The following is a 22,394-nucleotide window of genomic DNA, read 5'->3' as shown; positions in this document are numbered from 1 at the left end:
TCTCAATCCCATTGAGAACGTCGGGGAAATGTTGGATTGGAGGGTGAGGGCTAGGGCCATTCCCCCCAGAAATGTCCGGGAACTTGCAGGTGCCTTGGTGGAAGAGTGGGGTAACATCACAGCAAGAACTGACAAATCTGGTGCAGTCCACGAGGAGGAGATGCACTGCAGCACTTAATGCAGCTAGTGGCCACACCAGATACTGACTGTTACTGTTACTTTTGATTTTGACCCACCCCTTTGTTCAGGGACACAATATTCCGTTTCTGTTAGTCACATGTCCGTGGAACTTGTTCAGTTTATGTCTCAGTTGTTGAATCTTATGTTCATACAAATATTTACACGTTAAGTTTTCTGAAAATAAACACAGTTGACAGTGAGAGGACGTTTCTTTTTTGCTGAGTTTAAATCGACTGTTTGAAAATGTATAGAATTCACATAAAATTCACATAATTAAAAAGAAAATATGAATCACATTTTTATTTGGCGTACCCCCAACGGCATTGCCTGTACCCCAGTTTGGGAATACCTGCTCCATAGCAATCAATGGAATTCTACAGTGTTTCAATGACAAAATTACATAGTGGGGACAGTAACAGTAACATTAAGGAAATGTTTTTTATATATTTTTTCATTTTTGTTTAATGTTTAGCTCACATATCATTTAAAAACATACATTACGGTGTCTGTAATATAATAAACGTGGCAAAACACGGAGTTACCTCTGTTGCAGAGGATAAGTTCATTAGAGTTACCAGCCTCAGAAATTGCAGCCCAAATAAATTCTTCACAGAGTTCAAGTAACAGACATCTCAACATCAACTGTTCAGAGGAGACTGCGTGAATCAGGTCTTTATGGTAGAATTGCTGCAAAGAAACCACTACTAAAGGACACCAATAATAAGAAGAGACTTGCTTGGGCCAAGAAACACGAGCATTGGACATTAGACAAGTGGAAATCTGTCCTTTTGTCTGAGGAGTCCAAATGTGCGTTTTTTGGTTCCAACCGCTGTGTCTTTGTAAGACGCAGAGTAGGTGAACAGATGATCTCCGCATGTGTGGTTTCCACCGTGAAGCATGATGAGCAGGTGCGATGGTGTGGGGGTGCTTTGCTGGTGACACCGTTGTGATTTATTTAGAATTCAAGGCACACTTAACCAGCATGGCTACCACAGCATTCTGCAGCGATACGCCATCCCATCTGGTTTGCGCTTAGTGGGAATATCATTTGTTTTTCAACAGGACAATGACTCAACACACCTCCAGGCGTGTTGGGTCAAAAAATATATATATACATTTTGATGTGTTTAACCCTTTTTTTGGTTACTACTTGATTCCATATGTGTTATTTCATAGTTTTAATGTCTTCACTATTATTCTACATTGTAGAAAATAGTAAAATAAAGAAAAACCCTTGAATGAGTAGGTGTCCAAACTTTTGACTGGTACTGTATATATAGTGTGTGTGTGTGAGCATGTGGGCTGAGCAGAGAATACACAAAAAACATCAATCAAATTACTTCTTTGTACTTTGAGGTGCTACGCCTTTTAGGGCTTTTAAACTCCAACTCCTCTCCTGATGTACCAAAAGCCTGTGGATTATGTCTTTGTACATACATTGGAGATATCCTGCCATTTAAGTATTGTGGTCAGTTTGTATTACCGGAAGCGGAGTTGAGATTTGATTCCTGTCTGATCGGAATGCATTGCTTGCGTTTTTTTCTCAGCCTAGCAGACAGGTCCTGGACCAATTGAATGGACTGGCTGTGGATTTGATCTCTGTGCCTTCAGAATGTTGACTTTGGTCTAATAGTACCACAGCTTGAGGATTACAGTGCGATGGTATTTAGTGTTCTTCTGTTTCACGATGATCCTATGGCATCGTTTAGTGATATATCCACGTCAAGTTCCTCCGATATCAGCTTGAACACGTAGTTGGAAAGGTCCCCTTTTTCCTTGTCTTCCAGTAAGAACAATATTCTCATGTTGTTTCGTCTCATTCAGTTTTGCTGCTGGTCAAATCCATTTTCTAAAGTTTGTAACTTTGTTTCCAGAAGGCTAATTTTGTTGTCTTGTTCGTTCATGCGCACGACTTGTATGTGCATGTCTGACATGTCAGACACTACTTTCCTTTTGAGCTAATCTACTTTTCTAACAACAGATTGTAGCACTTTGTTTTGGTGTGCATTGACAGCATTTTAGCTACATTACACGACCAGCGGTATGTGGACACCTGCTTGTCGAACATCTCATTCCAAAATCATGGGCATGGGAGTTGGTCCCCCTTTACTGCTATAACAGCCTCTACTCTTCTGGGAAGGCTTTCCACTAAATGTTGGAACCTTGCTGCAGAGACTTGCCTCCATTAAGCCACAAAAGCATTAGTGAGGTCGGGGACTGATGTTGGGCGATTAGGCCTGGCTCGCAGTCGGCGTTCCAATTCAATCCCAAAGGTGTTCGATGGGGTTGAAGTAAGGGCTCTGTGCAAGCCAGTCAAGTTCTCCCACACCAATCTCGACAAACCATTTCTGTATGGATCTCTTTTTTTTTGCACGGGGACATTGTCATGCTGAGACAGGAAAGGGCCTTCCCCAAACTGCTGCCATAAAGTTAGAAGCACAGAATCGTCTAGAATGTCATTGTATGCTGTAGCGTTAAGATTACCCTTCACTGGAACTGAAGGGCCTAGCCCGAACCATGAAAAACAGCCCCAGACCATTATTCCTCCTCCCCAAACTTTACAGTTGGCACTATGCATTCAGGCAGGTAGCATTCTCCTGGCATCCACCAAACACAGATTCGTCCATCGGACTGACAGATGGTGAAGCGTGATTAATCTCTCCAGAGAACACATTTCCAATGCTCCAGAGTCCAATGCCTGTGAACTTTACACCACTCTAGCCAAGAATTGGCATTGCGCATGGTGATCTTAGGCTGTGTGCGGCTGCTTGGCCATGGAAGCTCCCGACGAACAGTTCTTGTGCTGACGTTGCTTCCAGAGGCAGTTTGGAACTCGGTAGTGAGTGTTGCAACCGTGGACAGACGATTTTTGTACGTTATGCGCTTCAGCACTCGGTGGTCCCGTTCTATGAGCTTGTGTGGCCCACCACTTTGTGGCTGAGCCGTTGACGTTTCCACTTCACAATAACAGCACTTGCTGTTAACCGGGGCAGCTCTAACACTGCAGAAATTTGACAAACTGACTTGTGCGACATTGAAAGTCACTGAACTCTTCATTAAGGCCAGTCTACTGCCAATGTTTGTCTATGGAGATTGTTTGGCTGTATGCTCAATTTTATACACTGGTCAGCAACGGGTGTGGCCGAAATAGCCGAATTCACTCATTTGAAGGGGTGTCCACATACTTTTGTGTATATATAGTGTATGTTTTCCTGGATATCTTTTAGCTGTTCTTTACTCTCGTTTGCTTCGTGTCGCTGCGCCGCTTTACCAAACTGATAGGTATGCTGTTGTTCATAACTGACCGCTCGCTCTCTCCCAGTTGCTTGGGTATATATTGATCTATCAATTTTAGAGGCTTAATTTAAACTGTTGTCTGGCTTCTACATTTAATCACAGTTTTGCATGTAAAAACTTGACCTACTCATTCCTCAAACATCCTATCGGTACACGCATGCTCTCGCATTTCTATAGCTTCCTAAATAAAAATTATAATGGTGGGGAAGTGCCAAGATGGAGGCGCCGTGGCGTCAAATCAGCGCCCCGTCAGTCATCTAGTGAATACATAAATCATTGGTGGGAACTGATCCAAGTTCCTCACTTAAGAGGAGTGTGTGCTGGGAGACAGGCCTGCTGTCTCACAGCCAGCCACTGCAGTAAGCTGTAGAGAGAGCTGCTCAGACAAACTGACTCCAGATCAGATGGCTGGGTACTGCAGTAAGCTGTACAGTACGTCTCCTCAAAGAAACTGACTCCAGATAAGCCTCCACAAGCTCAAACACATAACCATTGTGTTTCAAGTGAAGGAGTGAATAAAATGAGTAGGAATATAGCACTGTTGTAATTGCAGATACAGATCAACAATAAACAAGGATTTGAAAAGGAGAACGGGGCCCATTATATAACAGCAGCATTATGTAATAGGCTTAAGTTGTGTACGTGTGTCTGTGCCAATATCTGTGTGTCGGTTTGCCTTTGTGTGTGTGTGTCTTTTGCGCAGATGTGTGTTGATTATTCTTACTTATGCGCATGTGCGGATTTGTATCTGTGTGTGTGAGATAAGACGACGTTCAGTGAGACAGATAGATTGCAATCAGCTGATGTTATGTAAGCTCTTGTTGCTGAAAAACATAGTTTAAAAAGGTGCTGAGAGTGCTTTTACTAAAAGCATACAGTCCACAGACTAACCTTTGAGCTGTGGGCTAATATAAACAATCCCAGCCTACCTATGACATAACAAGTCTTTCCCAAAATAACCCCACAGTGTAAAAATTTACTTGGGCACAATCCCCTGCCAAAATAATAACAGTCTACAGTATATTAGGGTGAGTCAGGGGTTCAGTACTGCTTCACTGAACCATTCTGACACCTCACTTAGTCTCACACTACAGACTACACCACTCGCAGTGGCTCTCCGGTGGTTGGCTCTCGCCATATCGCTGTGAAGCTTTTCCACCAGGCACACAACAGAACATGGACAAACCACACAACTCAGCATGATAGTGACTAGGGGAACAACCATTTTAGGCTTGAGAGGAGTTGTGTATGGTTTGAGAGGAGTTGTGTATGGTTTGAGAGGAGTTGTGTATGGTTTGAGAGGAGTTGTGTATGGTTTGAGAGGAGTTGTGTATGATTTGAGAGGAGTTGTGTATGGCTTCTCCTGCCTGCAGCACTGAGTCTCTAGTGGAGGAATCTACACTGCAACAGAGAGAGAAAGAGAGAGTGTGTGTGTATATGAAAGAGAGAGAATCAGAGAGGCACAGACCGATAAAGGAGAGTTATAGGGACACACACTCACACACTCTTAACCTGCTCAGAGGGATGACTAAATAATGAACCATAATGAAACTCCAGAGTATGCTTCGGGTATAGTCAGGTACAAGTGCCCTCTGTAGGGCTTTTGTTTATTGGTTAGTGCTATTTGGAATCATTGGGATGTCCCTACCCTAAACATAAGACTTACCTAACCCTAACCTTACCCTTTTACATTTCAACTTCAATGGGGTGACATCAAAGTTGGGACATCCCAAGGATACCGTTTTGACTTTTCCTTTGTCTATTTGGCTAGTCACTGACATAGCACCACCCATAAGGGTACACGCTCACACCTCACCTGAGGAAGCATTCTTTTTTTGACCAATCCACTTCCATAATCAACCCTAGTGGCCTATAGTCCACTACACTGCTATCAAATTAAGAAAAGCAAGCAGCACATGATTGTGTTAATCACTGTCTTGAGAAAGAGCCCCAAGGTTGTTCAATTCACCCATCTCTGCTGGAGACTGTACTAAATGGGCTGCCTTCCACTTGACTCACCTAGGTAAAAACTGACTGACTCAGAGGTAGTGTGTGCGTGCACGCGTGTCTGTGTGAGTGAGTGAGTGAGAGACTATGCGTGTGTGATGTATAGGACCCCCACACAGGGACACGCTGACCTTTGGCTTCTATAGATCATGAGTTCAGAGGCCCCTCGATGCTCGTCTTCCTCTATCCTGTTGCACCCAACGGCGACGTTGCTAAGGAGTGTGTGTCTGTGTGTGAGAGTGTTTGTGGGAGAAAGGGACGGGAGAGCACGTGCCATGCAAGGCTGATCCATTAGCAGGCCACTTGAGATGGGTTATGTAACACAGCTGTGGCTGCAGTACACCTGCTGGTTCTGTGCTCACTGTGATAAATCACACACACAAAATTCAGAAAGTATTCAGACCCCTTCACTTTTCCACATTTTGTTAGGTTATGGCCTTATTCTAAAATTAATTAAACCGTTTTTTCCCCCTTATCAATCTACACACAATACCCGCTAATGAGAAAGCAAAAACAGGTTTTTATACATTTTTGAAAAAAATAAAACTGAAATATCACATTTACATAAGTTTTCAGACCCTTTACTCAGTACTTTGTTGAAGCACCTTTGGCAGCGATTACAGCCTCGAGTCTTCTTGGGTATGACGCTACAAGCTTGGCATACCTGTATTTGTGGAGTTTCTCCCATTCTTCTCTGCAGATCCTCTCAAGCTCTGTCAGTTTGGATGGGGAGTGTTGCTGCACAGCTATTTTCAGGTCTCTCCAGAAATGTTCGATCGGGTTCAAGTCTGGGCTCTGGCTGGGCCACTCAAGGACATTCAGAGATTTGTCCCGAAGCCAATCCTGCATTGTCTTGGCTGTGTGCTTAGGGGCGTTGTCTTGTTGGAAGGTGAATCTAAGCACTCTGTAGCAGGTTTTCATCAAGGATCTCTCTGTACTTTGCTCTGTTCATCTTTCCCTCAACCCTGACTACTCTCCCAGTCCCTGCCACTGAAAAACATCCCCACAGCATGATGCTGCCACCACCATGCTTCACCGTAGGGATATTACCAGGTTTCCTCCAGACGTGACGCTTTGCATTCAGACCAAAGAGTTCAATCTTGGTTTCATCAGACCAGAGAATCTTGTTTCTCGTGGTCTGAGAGTCCTTTAGGTGCCTTTTGGCAAACTCCAAGCGGGCTGTCATGTACCTTTTACTGAGGAGTGGCTTCTGTCTAGCCACTCTACCATAAAGGCCTGATTGGTGGAGTGCTGCAGAGATGGTTGTCCTTCTGGAAGGTTCTCCCATTTCCACAGATGAACTCTGGAGCTCTGTCAGAGTGACCATCGGGTTCTTGGTCACCTCCCAAGAACCCATTTAAGGAACCCATTTTCGCTTTGTCATTATGGGGTATTGTGTGTAGATTGATGAGGATTTTTTTTAAATGTAATACATTTTAGAATAAGGCTGTAATGTAACAAAATGTGGAAAAAGTCTAAGGGTCTGAATACTTTCCCGAATGCACGCACGCACGCACGCACGTACGTAACAGGATTCTGCCAATCACAGTGCTTATAGGCCCTACATAAAAAGATTCACCATGGCGTCACCATGCACTAGTACCTTGGACTGACTGGCCGTCAGAAGAGGACGCATCACTTGTATAAAACATGTTAAAATAGATTCAGTTGTCAATTATGTTATGCAAATCTGCATTGTTATACAATCATCCCTGATCTCCCATTATGTCGTAATGTAAATCACCACAATGATGTTTACATCCATTAACTCTTGGCAACCATCTAAAACAGCTTTAAATAACCCTTTACTTAAAGCATCCAGCTATAATGCTTTATAACATGTTATAATCATGTATGAGCTTTTATGTTTTATAACAAGGCATATCATATGTTAAGTATCTCTTTGTTTCAACATTTGAACAGATTCAAAAATCGCTGGTAGTATTCAGAATCATTTTGAGATGATTATAAGCAATTATGCGGGGGATATTCATGCTCATGACAAGCCTAACGATGCATCATAATACCTACCCAATACATAAACGCTCCTCTGTATGGCTTCTTTTCCAGACAGGTTGCAGCACTCATTACATACAGTGAGCTGATGCCTCCACCCTTTATATTACTATATCACACTACTACAACCCTAGAGGGGAGAAGGTCTGAGTATCACACTACTACAACCCTAGAGGGGAGATGGTCTGAGTATCACACTACTACAACCCTAGAAGGGAGAAGGTCTGAGTATCACACTACTACAACCCTAGAGGGGAGAAGGTCTGAGTATCACACTACTACAACCCTAAAGGGGAGAAGGTCTGAGTATCACACTACTACAACCCTAGAGGGGAGAAGGTCTGAGTATCACACTACTACAACCCTAGAGGGGAGAAGGTCTGAGTATCACACTACTACAACCCTAGAGGGGAGAAGGTCTGAGTATCACACTACTACAACCCTAGAGGGGAGAAGGTCTGAGTATCACACTACTACAACCCTAGAGGGGAGAAGGTCTGAGTATCACACTACTACAACCCTAGAGGGGAGAAGGTCTGGGTATCACACTACTACAACCCTAGAGGGGAGATGGTCTGAGTATCACACTACTACAACCCTAAAGGGGAGAAGGTCTGAGTATCACACTACTACAACCCTAGAGGGGAGAAGGTCTGAGTATCACACTACTACAACCCTAAAGGGGAGAAGGTCTGAGTATCACACTACTACAACCCTAGAGGGGAGAAGGTCTGAGTATCACACTACTACAACCCTAGAGGGGAGAAGGTCTGAGTATCACACTACTACAACCCTAGAGGGGAGAAGGTCTGAGTATAATAGTAACAGTCACTAGTTTCTGTGAAACCTGAGAGAAGTACTGCACTGTAGCTTTATAACCAAGTCTGAGAAGATAATTAAAAGGAGAGGAAGAGAGAAGAAAGGGAGACTGATGCTGGGCAGGGGGAAGGGGGGGGTGACTCTCAGTCACGTTTTGGGTGTTTTTTTCTCTCTTTTTTTGGCTGAGTCTGCTGCAGAGGCTGGGGGTTCACAGTCAGACTGGAACACCGTGTCTGGCTACTGAGGACAAAGATGAGGAGGAGAAACATACATTTTCAGACGCTATGGGTACTGCATACACATACACTGTCAGGACAAACGTAGTGTTTGTGTGTGCAAGGAGTGTGAATTTATCGTTCCAACACGGTTTTCACATTCAGCGTAGGGGCTCAAATATAAAATCCTGACTTATCATTGCATCACCAGTACCTTGGTGATAAAACACACGCACCCTTCTGTCATGCAACACAGACCCTGTGTATTGAGGTAAAGACATGTGTAGAGCATGGATGTAGCTAATTAACTACCCACCTTGATCATCTGGGCCACGTAGCTCTCGGGGCCAGTGTACTCCGTGGGGTCCTTCACCCTCACCAGAACCAGGAAGTACAGGTAGTGCCACATGTTGTGTTCCGACCTGATGTGCTCCTCAAATGACACTGTCTTGTTGTCAAACTTATCCCTCTCCAACCCTGAGAGAGGTGAAACAGTACTTATACACTCTGATAACAATTCACTTTACCGTTCCGTGTTCTTAACCATATTTTAGAGCCTCCATCCTGTCTTGTATATCTACAGCACATATGAATGTCTGATATCTACAGGCAGCAAGCACAATATAGCAAGTTCGATTTTTTTCTAACATTCCAAGACAGTCGAATGGGTATTGCTACCAAAGTTGCAAGATGCAAGAAATTTACTGTAGAATGACACTATTTACTGAGTTTTCATCATGATGATACAAAACCCCCCACAGTTTCACGCAGAAGGGTAACAAATAAAGCAACAGAACTGTACTATTTGTATTTCTCTGCTATGTACAGTTATGTAGTGCTATGTACTGTTATGTAGTGCTATATACTGTTATGTGGTGCTCTAGTGCTGTATGGTGCCATGTAGTTCTACATAGTGTTATGTAGTGCTATGTGGAGTTATGAAGTGCTATGTAGGGCTGTGTACCCACCACAGATGAAGCAGGTGGTCTTCAGTATCTCCTCCTTCCTCTGCTTCTCGCTCCTCAGGTCGGCGAACGTATCGATGATGACGCCGAAGATGAGGTTGAGGACGATGATGATGACAATAAAGAAGAACAGTAGGTCATACACCACACGGGCCGCAAACAGAGGATCCTGGTTAATGAGAGGACCAGTGAGAAACAATGAAAAAGTGATATTCATCAGCATCATCATCATACTCAGCATCATCATAATCAGCATCCCAATTAATACCATTATCATAATCATCATCATGAAAAAGATTTGGTCTTTTGCTTTCTATATTTTTTGTAAAACAAACAGTCAATCCACCCCCCCCATCCATCAATTACTGGCTGACTGGTTCATTGATCAACTGATTGATTGTACCAGGTCACTCACGTCTTTGGAAGGCTTCCTCAGCACGTCTCCTACTCCCCCTCCGTTCCTCAGGCCCTGGTTCAGCACCGTCACGATACACATCAGCAGAGTGTCACACACACGCTCCGTCCCATCGTTCTCCTCCACCATCACTGGACACAAAAATAGTGTACGAAACTAATGATAAATGTACACAACAAAGGTAGTAGTGTCCTAGATGTTCCTGACAATGAGTGACCTGTTTATAATTCAAAAACATTCTGACAAAATTCTAAAACTTTCACAGGTAGAAATCCCTTCACAATAGTAGATGTAGGACTTCAACACAGGATGAAAGAGTTTAAACAAAAGGAACACATGGGATGATGTGACCCCTCTACGTGACAGAAAAAAATTAAAGAGAGGGTGTATAGAAAAAAGCAAGGGAGAGATTGAGAGGGTGAAACATAGCCAGAGATGGAGGGATAGAAATAGCACGGAGAGAAGTGCGGGTTAGGACACGTGTAGAGGCCCCTGAAGTGCTTGTGATCCATGGACACACACTGGGCTGGAGAACAAAGATGAGTACGATGAGTCATCCCCTCTGCTTCTCCCTCTCCAGGATGCTGCTTTAACATCCTGCCTCTAACACCCTGTCTCAACACCCTTCCTCAACACCCTTCCTCAGCGTGGAACCTTCCAGAGGCTAACTGACTAGAGAGAGTAGCCAACACTTCACATTTACACAGCTCCCTGAACAGGTACACACCTAGAGGGCTACTGAACATGAAGAACTGAGAACTGACTGAACTAGCCTTGTTCTGATTAGGAACCACTGTTACAGGACATTGAGTTTGGGGATCCATGTGCCAAATGCTGTTAGATAAAACATTCATGATAAGGACAAGTGGTTGGCTGTTCATATCACATGGCCTCAAAAAAAAGAGAGATAGAGGTGATAGGTAGAATAGAAAGTGCTGAAAGGGCAGAGGGCCGGATTCAAACCCATGTTCGCTACAGTACATTGTACATATGCTCCAGAGGCAGCGGCTATGGACCACTAGACCTGCCCAGACCTGACCACACACAGCTTCTTTAGTTGGCTAAACGGAATTGACATGGAGAGTTCTAAAGCCTGCTGCATTGTCAATTATACACAGAGGAAAATGATAATGAGACAAGGGGAGAATACCTTTTAAGGGGGTCATTTTAGAGACTTAGTTGGTGATAATAACTTACTGGTGACAGACGTGGGTAAGTAGTCTGGACAGCCGTCTTTCAAACACTTGTCGGAGGGAGCTCGGCCATCTTTTAGTGTTTCCAGTTTCCCTAAAAGCAGGAAAAAAGAAAGTCCAACTGAAAACAAAACAATAGGACAATATACAGAAATGATTTTGCGAAGGTTACTAGAGAAGAGACGCTTGAAGGTTCTCATCAATATTTCATAATCTATAAACGTTATTAAAAAGGTCGCAGCAAAACAAGGAGCAGACATGCCCCTTTTGTCATGGAGGATAGATATGTTATCTATTCATAACCAGTCATGATAGACTCAACATTAATCACATTAGCAGTAGTTGCGTATCCAGCACATAACAGCAGATGCAGGCCGGTGGCTATGTGTGTTTGAAAATACTGACATTTCAACAGGCCCTTCATATCCTTTTCAACAGTTGTTGACTGTGATAATGAGAGACAGGCAGAGTCAAGAGGTCCACACCTGGGCTGGAGAGTCACGACCAGGGACCCTTGAGACCATAACAGGGAGTAGGGAAGCTGGGGAGATGGGGCAGGGTGCTCCCCCCTCCTCATCACTACTAAAACATAACGTTGTCACAACATTATAAATAGGTTGTGAGAAGGCTGGTTATGACATTGACCACGTTTACATGCGCAAAGTAGTCCGGATAGTAGCTCATAACCCAATTAAGGGTCTTATTTGGGATAAGCTGTTTACATGCACCTTTGATATCCTGCTCACGAGTATCCCTGTCTCCAGAAATAAACAGAATATTCCTAATTGAAGTTCATATGGGTTAAATGGAATAGTAACTTAAATGTGGACACTGACTGTGGGCCTATAACATCTCACATGTAAAATAATATAATATTAACTCCTGCAGAATTATGCATTTCTTGCAGTGAAATTATCTTGGGAACAGGAGTGGAGAAATATTATTTATTTCATTGAACATCTCGAGAAAATGTGAATGCACGTGTAAAGTGTTATCTTTGACATTTGGCAAGCAGACAGTATTTTAACCACATATAATATGCACCCAAAACCAACTGAAGACTTTTAATTTCCTTAAAACCGGTCAAACTGATGACATTTGGACATTTTGCACAGGAACAATCTTTCCACTGTTTTGGAGTTATTGTGTGTTACTCCCCATTCCCTAAACGAAACAGACAACTTTACCGTTGTTAACTAGATTACTAATGTATTCATTTTATCAATATAAGACATTATTCTGGTGAACACTATTTTATTTAGTCTTCTAGGGCAAAAAGTTATGACAGATACATGCAACTTCTCTTCTAACTATAGTTGACAAAGAAATGGCCTACCAAATGTCGGAAATGAAAAGCAGAAACGTATCTAAATTAGGGGTGAAAGTAGCCTTAGCCAGTAGTCTATAATGTCCAGTACGGAGTATCAGCAAAACAAATTATTATGGTGGATGGAACTGTGCAGGTAGCCTACTTTTTAAAGTGATGTTTGACAATCAGATGAAAACATCACACAATGGGATGCGTAAAACAGTCTGCAATAAACAACATTAAATGGGATAAGAGGTTTACATGCCACAGTATTCCATCGAAGATAAGAATATCCCAGGCATTTTATGCAGGTTTCTCATAACCGGGATACAAACTTTTTCGGGTGATTGTGAACGGCATATGATGTTTATATAAGTCAACTCGAGAATTGAGTATAGCGAATAATAATGAGATATTGGTGTGCATGTAAACGTAGCGACTTGTGAGAACGTCTCAAATTGACTGATCACATATAGTGACAACTTTGTGACAACCAATTCTGTCTAATAGGGTCCATGCCTGGAGGTCGTTTTCTCGTAAGAGATTCTAGTATATACCCATCTCACAACCCTCTCTCTTCGCTGCTTCAGATGGTCCCAAACATATATTTTCTTTTCAGGCACATTTCAATAAACCCAAATAATTTCACCATCAAACAGTTTGTCCCAAGCTTCACCTATGGCCAATGGACTGTGTGGTATAACACTCACATAAAGAGGTAATATGCATTATAAACCTTGATAAACGGACAAACACGATTTGAGAAAATGAACTGCAACTTAAAGAGCTCTGTTGACTGTCTTTTAGCTAGGTCTTTTTCATTTGTCAAAAATTGCACTAAGAATTGCAGTGCCCTCAGACAGCTCAGCCCACAGACAGACACACCCCCACCCCCCAGCCGTGCTGCACAGACAGAGACACAGACACACCCCCACCCCCCAGCCGTGCTGCACAGACAGAGACAGAGACACACCCCCACCCCCACCCCCCAGCCGTGCTGCACAGACAGAGACACAGACACACCCCCACCCCCCAGCCGTGCTGCACAGACAGAGACACAGACACACCCCCACCCCCCAGCCGTGCTGCACAGACAGAGACACAGACACACCCCCACCCCCCAGCCGTGCTGCACAGACAGAGACACAGACACACCCCCACCCCCCAGCCGTGCTGCACAGACAGAGACACAGACACACCCCCACCCCCCAGCCGTGCTGCACAGACAGAGACACAGACACACCCACACCCCCCAGCCGTGCTGCACAGACAGAGACACAGACACACCCCCACCCCAGCCGGTTACATAAGAGAGTGCTGCGCTGCACAGCCACTGCTCCAGATTATGCAACAGGTGCACATGTGCTGGCAGGTTCTCTCCCTCTGACTGCCCGAGCGCTGTGCTAGAGCACGTACACACGCCCACACAGACACACTCTCGCATGCATGCACTCATGCTCTGGAAAGCTCTCACACACACATAGCCAAATTGGGAACTGAGCAAAGGCATAGGCTATTCTTTCTCCATGTAAAGATGTATTAACGTACAGCGCCTTCAGAAAGTATTCTTACCCCTTGATCTACTCCACATTTTTTTCTGTTACAGACTGAATATGATGATTATTATTTTTTAATTTAGCCCCCCCCCAAAAAAAATACAGTGGTGGAAAAATAACCCAAACGGAGCGTTTGAGTTTAGTGAGTGCACCAGATCAGAGGCAGAAGGGATGACCAGGGACGTTCTCTTGATAAGTGTGTGAATTATACAATTTTCCTGTCCTGCTAAGCATTCAAAATGTAACGAGTCATTTTGGGTGTCAGGGAAAATATATGGAGTAAAAATGATTTTCTTTAGGAATGTAGTGGAGTAAAAGTAAAAGTTGTCAAAAATACAAATAGTAAAGTAAAGATCTCCCTTAAAACTACTTAAGTAAAAATACTTTAAAGTATTCATACCCGAGTCAATATCACCTCTGGAAATGATTACAGCTGTAAGTCTTTCTGGGTAAGTCTTTAAGAGCTTTGCACACCTGGATAGCACAATATTTGCACATTATATATATTTTTATTCTTCAATCTCTGTCAAGTCGGTTGTTGATCATTGCTAGACAGCCATTTTGAAGTCGCCATAGATTTATTAACCAATTTAAATTAATTGTCACCACTGGTAAATCCACAATAATTGAGAATTTCAATAAGCATTTTTCTACCGCTGGCCATGTTTTCCACCTGGCTACCCCTACCCCGGTCAACAGCTCTGCACCCCCCACAGCAACTTGCCCAAGCCTCCACCATCTCTCCTTCACCCAAATACAGATAGCTGATGTTCTGAAAGAGCTGCAAAATCTGGACCCCTACAAATCAGCTGGGCTAGACAATCTGAACCCTCTCTATATAGAATAACTATCTTCAAAGTAATGACTCGGGACGTCGGGTTTGATATGAAAGCTTCTTTTAGTAATAATTCTTGATCACGTTACATTTAACAACTTTAGATTCTACAAAGCAATGCTAAGATGCTAGCGCAAAGGAGCCAAACGTAATCACCTCTTAATTGCACTTAACTAGCGCGTTCCCTCTCTACTTCCTGTCGCAAGGCATTCTGGAACTTGCAGTCAAAAGCGTAATTCAATACTAACCAATACAATTACATATGTAAATAACTGTAAAGAAATATCTTTAGATACAGCTCAATGAATTAACTTAAACATTAACTCTGTAACACATTAAAGTTACAACATCCTCCCCCCCCGATGAACAACTGTGTTCATCTAGATCTCTAGGCAGTATATCAACTGAATAGGTCTCCTCAACAAAGTCCCTGAAACAGTACGAACTGAACATGATCTAACTAGGCCATCTCGGCCTGGAAACAGTTCCTCAATCTTTCCTAGTTTCCAGGTTTGTCTGGGTGTGTTATCTTCTCCAATGAGTACAACGTCACCCGCTTTCAGTGGGGTGGGCTGTGGTGTATCACAGCGGTGTGCTGACTTTAGATCCAGCAAGTAGTCTCTTCGCCAACTGTTCCAGAAACTGGTCACAAGTCTCTGCCTGTACTTCCATCTGCGTTTCATGTCCTCCTTGTTTAGCGTTGGGTGCTGAGTGTCAGCTGGAAATGGCTTTGGAGGCAAAGAGGTTAGTCGTTTACCCACCAGGAAGTGTGCTGGGGTCAGGGGTTGTGGTTCATCCACTTCATTGTGCACGAAGGTCAGAGGCCTAGAATTTAGAATAGCTTCAACCTCTGTCAGGACTGTGCACATCTCTTCAAAGTTGAGTGAAGCTCTCCCAAGAACCTTTCGCAGGCATGTTTTCACTGACCTGACAAGTCTTTCCCAGAATCCGCCCCACCAGGCTGCTCGCTCGGCGATGAACCTCCAGGTGATGCCCCTTTCTGAGAAGAAAGCCAAGAGTTGGGGCTCTTCGATTGCCTTCCACAGCTCTTTCAAGTCCTGATCAGCTCTCTTGAACGTTTTTGCATTGTCTGAGTAGATTACCTTGCATAATCCTCTCCTTGAGATTAATCTTTTTAGAGCTAAAAGGAATTTCTCTGTTGACTGATCTGAGACCAGTTCCAAATGCACTGCTCTGGTTACAGCACAAGTGAACAGTGCAATGTATGACTTCTTCACAGACCCATTTTCTTTCACATAGAGCGGTCCTGCAAAATCCACACCTGTGACTTCAAATGGTGGCGATTCCGTTATTCTGTCTTTTGGTAAAGGCGCAGTGACCTGCTGTCCGGCCCTTGCCTTGAATCTTTTACACACTATACATCTTGCCACTGTACTCTTGACTAGCTGCCTAGCACGCAAGATCCAGTATCGCTCCCTGATTTGTACTAGAGTGTCTCTTGCTCCAGAATGCATCACCTGCTCATGGTGGTACTGTATCAGCATTTCTGAGTATCTGTACTTGTTGGGCAGAACCCATGGGTGCTGCTCTCTGAATGTGAAGCTGGACTGTTGCAGTCTTCCTCCTACACTGAGTAGTTCGTGTTCGTCCAGGAACGGTTTCAGTTCTCTGATTTTACAGTCATTGTTTAGGCTTTTTCCTGCCTTCAGTATTTTGATCTCCTGTCCAAAACTCTGTTGTTGTGTTACCTTAATCCAGTACTTTTCTGCATCGAACAGTTCGTCAGCAGTCAGTTCACCTTGTATCTTTATGGTTGTACGAGCATTGGCTATGAATCTCTTTATCCAGGCGGTGACTCTGAACACTCTTTTCAGTTTGCTGTACCTTTCAAGCTCCAACACAGGTTCAGGGATGTCTGTGCTGTTTGCTGCGAGTTGTACAGAAACCTGGCAGCTGGACTTGAGTTCTATATTCACCTCTTCCGGAACCTTGTTATCATCAGTCTCTTCGGACTGATTGGGTGATATCAGAATTCTGGGTCCATTCCACCATAGCTCGCTCTGTATCAAGTTTCGAACAGTTTGTCCTCTTGTAGGGAGGTCAGCTGGATTAGTTTTCCCTTCAATATGTGACCATGACTCTGAATTGGTCAAGGACTGGATCTCCGTCACTCTGTTCGCAACAAACTGTTTCCATTTCTGAGCTGAGCTGCAAATCCAATGCAGCACGATCATCGAGTCTGTCCACATTTTGATCTGTTTTTCTTCCATTTTCAGTGTGGTCATCAAGTTGTTTGCTAGTCTCGCTCCAATCACAGCTCCCATGAGCTCCAGGCGTGGCAGCGTCATTTTCTTGAGTGGGGCTACCCTGGACTTGGATGCGACTAGACTTGTTGTTTCCCTGTCTTGTGATTCACCTTGCAAGTAAGCTACTGCACTGTAAGCCCTTTCACTTGCATCACAGAACACGTGTAGTTTCAGGGTGTGGCTATTATGTGGCCGCATGTCTGTTCTGTACCACCTTGGTATGGTGAGCTGGTGTAACTGGGGTAGTTCTGAACACCACTGTTGCCATTCTCGTGTCAGATCAGGTGGTAATTCTTCGTCCCAGCTGAGTCCCCTCTCCCACATTTCCTGGAACATGCACTTGATCCTGATGGTGAAGGGTGTCAGGAAACCAAGAGGGTCGAAGATACGTGCAGACGACTGCAGAACACTTCTCTTTGTGTTTTCCTTTTGCTTTAGAATGCTCAGTAGCGGCCTGAGGTCAAACACAAAGTCATCTGTTTCCGGTCTCCATACTAAACCTAAAACCTTCAACACTAATTCTTGTGTTTCTAGCGTCAACGGGTGGTCAGTTGTCGTACTCTCCTCCCATTTTGTTTTCAATTCAGGAGAGTTGGTCATCCATTTGCAGAGGTCCATGCCTGCAATCGACAACATTCGCTTTGCAGTTGTTGTCACAAGGTAAGCCTCTTCAACATTGCGTGAACTTGCAATGAAATCATCTACATAGAGTGACTCTCTCAGTATCTCTACAACTTCTGGTTGTTCTGTTTCATATTGTTTCAGGTGCTTCCTGATTGTAGCTGCCAGCAAAAATGGACTTGGGGAAGCTCCAAATACCACTCTTTTCATCCTCAGCACACGCAGCTCCTCTTCATTTTCTCCCTTTGGTGGGCCTGTGAGCCATAGAAATCTCACGGCGTCTCTGTCTCTCTCTGCTAGGGATATCTGCAGGAAAGCTTTCTTGATGTCTGCCATGAATGCGATCTCATGTAGTCTGAACTTTATCAGAACGCTGAGCAGATCCGGATTCAGGTTCGGTCCTGTGAGTAGACAGTCATTGAGGGATGGACAGCCATCTTCATGGGACGAGGCATCAAACACCACTCTCAGTTTTGTTGTCACCTTATCTTCTCGGAGTACTGCATGGTGAGGTAAGTAGTATTTTACGTTGTCTGCACTTGATGCGTTGTCCTTGGGCACGTCCTCTGCCATATCCTGTTGTAAGTAGTCCTCTACCACTTCATTGTATCTGCTGTACAACGTCACATCCTTCTTCAGTCTTTTCTTCAGACCTTCAAACCGTTTCTTGGCGATTCTATAGTTGTCTTTGAGTTCTGGCATTTCTCGTTTCCATGGCAACTCCACGTGGTATCGCCCATCTTTGAAGGTGGTTGTTTCCTCGAACCTCTGTAGAGCCTCAGTTTCCTCTGGGTTCTGTGTTTTCTCGCTTATAATACCCAGAGACTCAAGCTCCCAGAATGCATGCAGTTGTTTGGAGACTAGTGTGTCTTCATCAAGTGGGATGAACATGCAAGTTGCCTCGGCGACACTTGACATGAACACGGGTCCCTGCACCGACCATCCAAAGGTGCTCTCTAAAGCAACCAGCGTCTCCGTCAGTCGCTCCACTCTGCCTGATACTATCTGCCAGTAGTAGTCTGCTCCTATCAGGACAGAGAGTTCAGGATCATTGTCATCTCCTGGAAAGTCTGCGAGCTGCAGTCCCTTTCTATTGAGCTCATGTCGAATCTGTTCACCAGGAACCTTCATCACAGCTGTGCACACTTGTGGGGTTTCAATTGCCTCTATCTCTATTCTCTGCTGTTTGTCCCAGACATTCTCCAAGATGACTTTCACTGTGTTGCGTTGGGACGTTGCTGGGGCAGAGGAGCCAAACGTGTGAAGAGTGAGTGCCTCTTGTCTGATTACTGGTAGCTTCAAGCCCTTCACAAGGTTTTCATGTATGAAGCTTCTCTGACTGCCTCCATCTAGTAAGCAACGAGCTATCTTCCTGCCCGATGGGCCTTCTACCCATGCCTTTGCCGTTTGTAGCAACACAGTGTTCTGTCCATCTGGTTTCATCTTCACTGAATGGGGAATAACTGAGGAAACAACAGCATCTGCAGAAACAGTAGGGGGTTGCACCTCACTCCTCTTACCGGTACACACAGCAATGTGATGTCTGCTTCCACATGTTGCACATGACACATCTTTGACTTTACAGAATTTTGCTATGTGTTTCTGTCCTAAACATACAAAGCATCTTCCCATTTTCTTCAGTTTCTCTTTGCGTGTAGCAATATTGTGGTCAGGGCAGTTTTCTGATTTGTGGTCTGCACTGTCACAGAATAGACAGTTTTGTTCCTTCTGGCTGGCTGTATGCAGTGCTGCAGCAGAGGGCATGTTGGGTCTTTTTGTTTTCATTTCATTGGAGAAGCATGACTTGTTCCATGGTTTGCTCTCTTTCTGTTGGTTGCATGATCTTGTCATTTGTAGCGCTCTCTCCCTGCTCTGAACCTCCTTCTGTAGGAAACTGACAATCTCAGACACTTTCCATTCATCATCTACTCCCCTCTGACGACTATAGTCAAGAGCTATGTCCTCTGGAATCATCTGCAGTAAGATTGGGCATAGTAGGCTTCCATAGGTTTCTGACACTACACCCAGTGATTCCAGGCTCCTAATCTGAATTTCACATTCATCATATAGCTGCCTCAATGCATTTAGATCAGAGGATTTCTTCACAGGAGTGAGATTCAGCAGCTTTGACATATGAGCACTAATCACAAGATCTTTCCTTCCAAATCTGCTCTTGAGTAGAGCGATTGCATCATCATAGTTACTGTCTGTTAACATCAGTCCTGCTACTGCCTTTGCAGCTGGTCCAGTGAGATATGTTTTCAGATAGGTAAACTTCTCTTTATTACACAGTGAATCATTGTTGTGAATAGCAGTCTCATACTGACTCCAAAACTCCTGCCACATACTGACATCTCCATAGAATTTCTCAATAATCAACTTTGGTAGCCTTACTGATTGTCTCTGTGATCTGTTTGAGTTAGCGTCACTCACCCGTGCTGGTAGTGGATTGAGATCCTGGTTTTTCTTTATCACTCGTTGTGCACGGCTCTTAAGCATGATAACGCGCTCTTTGTAATCCTCCGTGCATGCAATCTCTGCCTCCAATCCGTCCAATGGGGTTAACTGTTCAATTCCACCATCAAGTTCAAACAAACTGTTCTCCTTAGCTAACAGCAATTCCAACAATGTACTCAAGTGATCGGTATCCGGATTTGACTGGGATATTTCCACGTCAATCTGATTCAAAATCCGTGTTGTGGCACCTCGAATGGTACCCCGTGTAACAGTCCTGACCTGTTTTATGTTGTTTTTATGTGTTTTTGGTCAGGGCATGTGTTTTGGGTGGGCAGTCTATGTTATTCGTTTCTATGTTGGTTTTGGTTTGCCTGGTATGGCTCTTGATTAGAGGCAGGTGGTTTGCGTTTTCCTCTAATCAAGAGTCATATTTAGGTAGGGCATTCTCACTGTTTGTTTGTGGGTGATTGTCTCCAGTGATGTCTTCGTCATTGTCGATGTATTTTCACTTTCGGGGCTGTTTGGCTGTTCGTGTGTTTTGATGTAACGTTCCTGTTCATGAGTTTACGTTTGTCTAGGTAAGTTTATGTTCAGGTTCCGTTCGTTACGTTTTGTTATTTTGTAAGTTTTGAAAGTGTTTTTGTTTTGTTTAGTCGACGTCTTATTTGTAATAAAGATGGCTTATTTCCCTGACTCCGCATTTTGGTCAGAAGATCCTTCTCTCCTCACCTCATCTGAGGATGAGGAAAGCGACAGCCCTTACAGAATCACCCACCAACAAAATGTGACCAAGCGGTATGGGAATGCTCGACGGAGCAACAAGGACTTTTGGACTTGGGAGGAGATCCTGTCTGGTAGAGGACCCTGGGCGCAAACTGGAGAATATCGCTGCTCTCGTGAGAAGAGTGAGGCAGCCACAGCCCAGGAGCGGTGGTTTAAGGAGGCAGCTAGGAGACGTGGATGGAAGCCGGAGAATCAAGCTCGAAACCGGAATTATGAGGGGACACGTCTTGCACGGAAGCCCGAAAAGCCCGTGAGTAACTCCCAAAAATTTCTTGGGGGGGGGCTAAAGGGTAGTGGGCCAAGGGCAGGTAGGAGACCTGCGCCCACTTCCCAGGCTTACCGTGGAGAGCGGGAGTACGGGCAGGCGCCGTGTTACGCAGTAGAGCGCACGGTGTCTCCTGTACGAGTGCATAGCCCAGTGCGGGTTATTCCACCTCCCCGCACTGGTAGGGCTAGATTGAGTATTGAGCCAGGTGTCATGAGGCCGGCTCAACGCGTCTGGTCTCCAGTGCGTCTCCTCGGGCCGGCATACATGGCACCTGCCTTACGCATGGTTTCCCCGGTTCGCCTACATAGCCCGGTGCGGGTTATTCCACCTCCCCGCACTGGTCGGGCAACCGGGAGTATTCAACCAGGTAAGGTTGGGCAAGCTCAATGCTCAAGAGAGCCAGTACGCCTGCACGGTCCGGTATTTCCGGCGCCACCTCCCCGCCCCAGCCTAGTACCTACAGTGCCTACATTACGCACTAGGCTACCAGTGCATTTCCAGAGCCCTGTTCCTCCTCCACGCACTCTCCCTATAGTGCGTGTATCCAGTTCAGTGCCTCATGTTCCGGCCCCACGCACTAAGCCACCTGTGCGTCTCCTAAGTCCTGTACACACTGTCACTTCTCCCCGTACTAGTCCTGAGGTGCGTGCCCTCAGCCAGGTGCCACCAGTGCCGGTACCACGCACCAGGTATAGAGTACGCTTTGAGAGTTCAGTGTGCCCTGTCCCTGCTCCACGCACTAGTAGGAAGGTGCTTATCATTAGCCCGGTGCCTCCAGTTCCGGCACCACGCACCAGGTCTACAGTGCGCCGTATCCGGCCAGAGCCATCCGTCTCCCCAGCGCCATCTGAGCCATCCGTCTCCCCAGCGCCATCTGAGCCATCCGTCTCCCCAGCGCCATCTGAGCCATCCGTCTGCCAGGAGCCTGCAAAGCCGCCCGTCTGCCATGAGCCTGCAAAGCCGCCCGTCTGCCATGAGCCTACAGAGCCATCCGCCAGACAGGAGCCGCTAGAGCCGTCAGCCAGACAGGAGCCGCTAGAGCCGCCCGCCAGACAGGATCTGCCAGAGCCGCCCGCCAGACAGGATCTGCCAGAGCCGCCCGCCAGACAGGATCTGCCAGAGCCGCCAACCAGACAGGATCTGCCAGAGCCGCCAACCAGACAGGATCTGCCAGAGCCGCCAATCAGACAG

At 45.1% G+C, this 22,394-nt stretch overlaps 1 protein-coding gene across 2 annotated transcripts in view; it reads right to left on the bottom strand.

The window, feature by feature from the left end:
• Positions 1-22,394, bottom strand: part of LOC139583986 (inositol 1,4,5-trisphosphate-gated calcium channel ITPR2-like) — a 156,218-nt gene that overhangs the window by 12,590 nt on the left and 121,234 nt on the right. For both annotated transcript variants that reach the window (XM_071415477.1, XM_071415479.1), the window contains exons 52-55: positions 11,112-11,201; positions 9,915-10,045; positions 9,503-9,668; positions 8,851-9,011 (exon numbers count right to left, since the gene is read on the bottom strand). In XM_071415477.1, coding sequence (XP_071271578.1) covers positions 8,851-9,011; positions 9,503-9,668; positions 9,915-10,045; positions 11,112-11,201 — 548 coding nt within the window. The remainder of the gene's footprint in view (positions 1-8,850; positions 9,012-9,502; positions 9,669-9,914; positions 10,046-11,111; positions 11,202-22,394) is intronic.

Source organism: Salvelinus alpinus, chromosome 9, assembly GCF_045679555.1.
Source record: "Salvelinus alpinus chromosome 9, SLU_Salpinus.1, whole genome shotgun sequence".
Taxonomy (NCBI): domain Eukaryota; kingdom Metazoa; phylum Chordata; class Actinopteri; order Salmoniformes; family Salmonidae; genus Salvelinus; species Salvelinus alpinus.
This window is presented reverse-complemented; position numbering and strand designations above follow the sequence as displayed.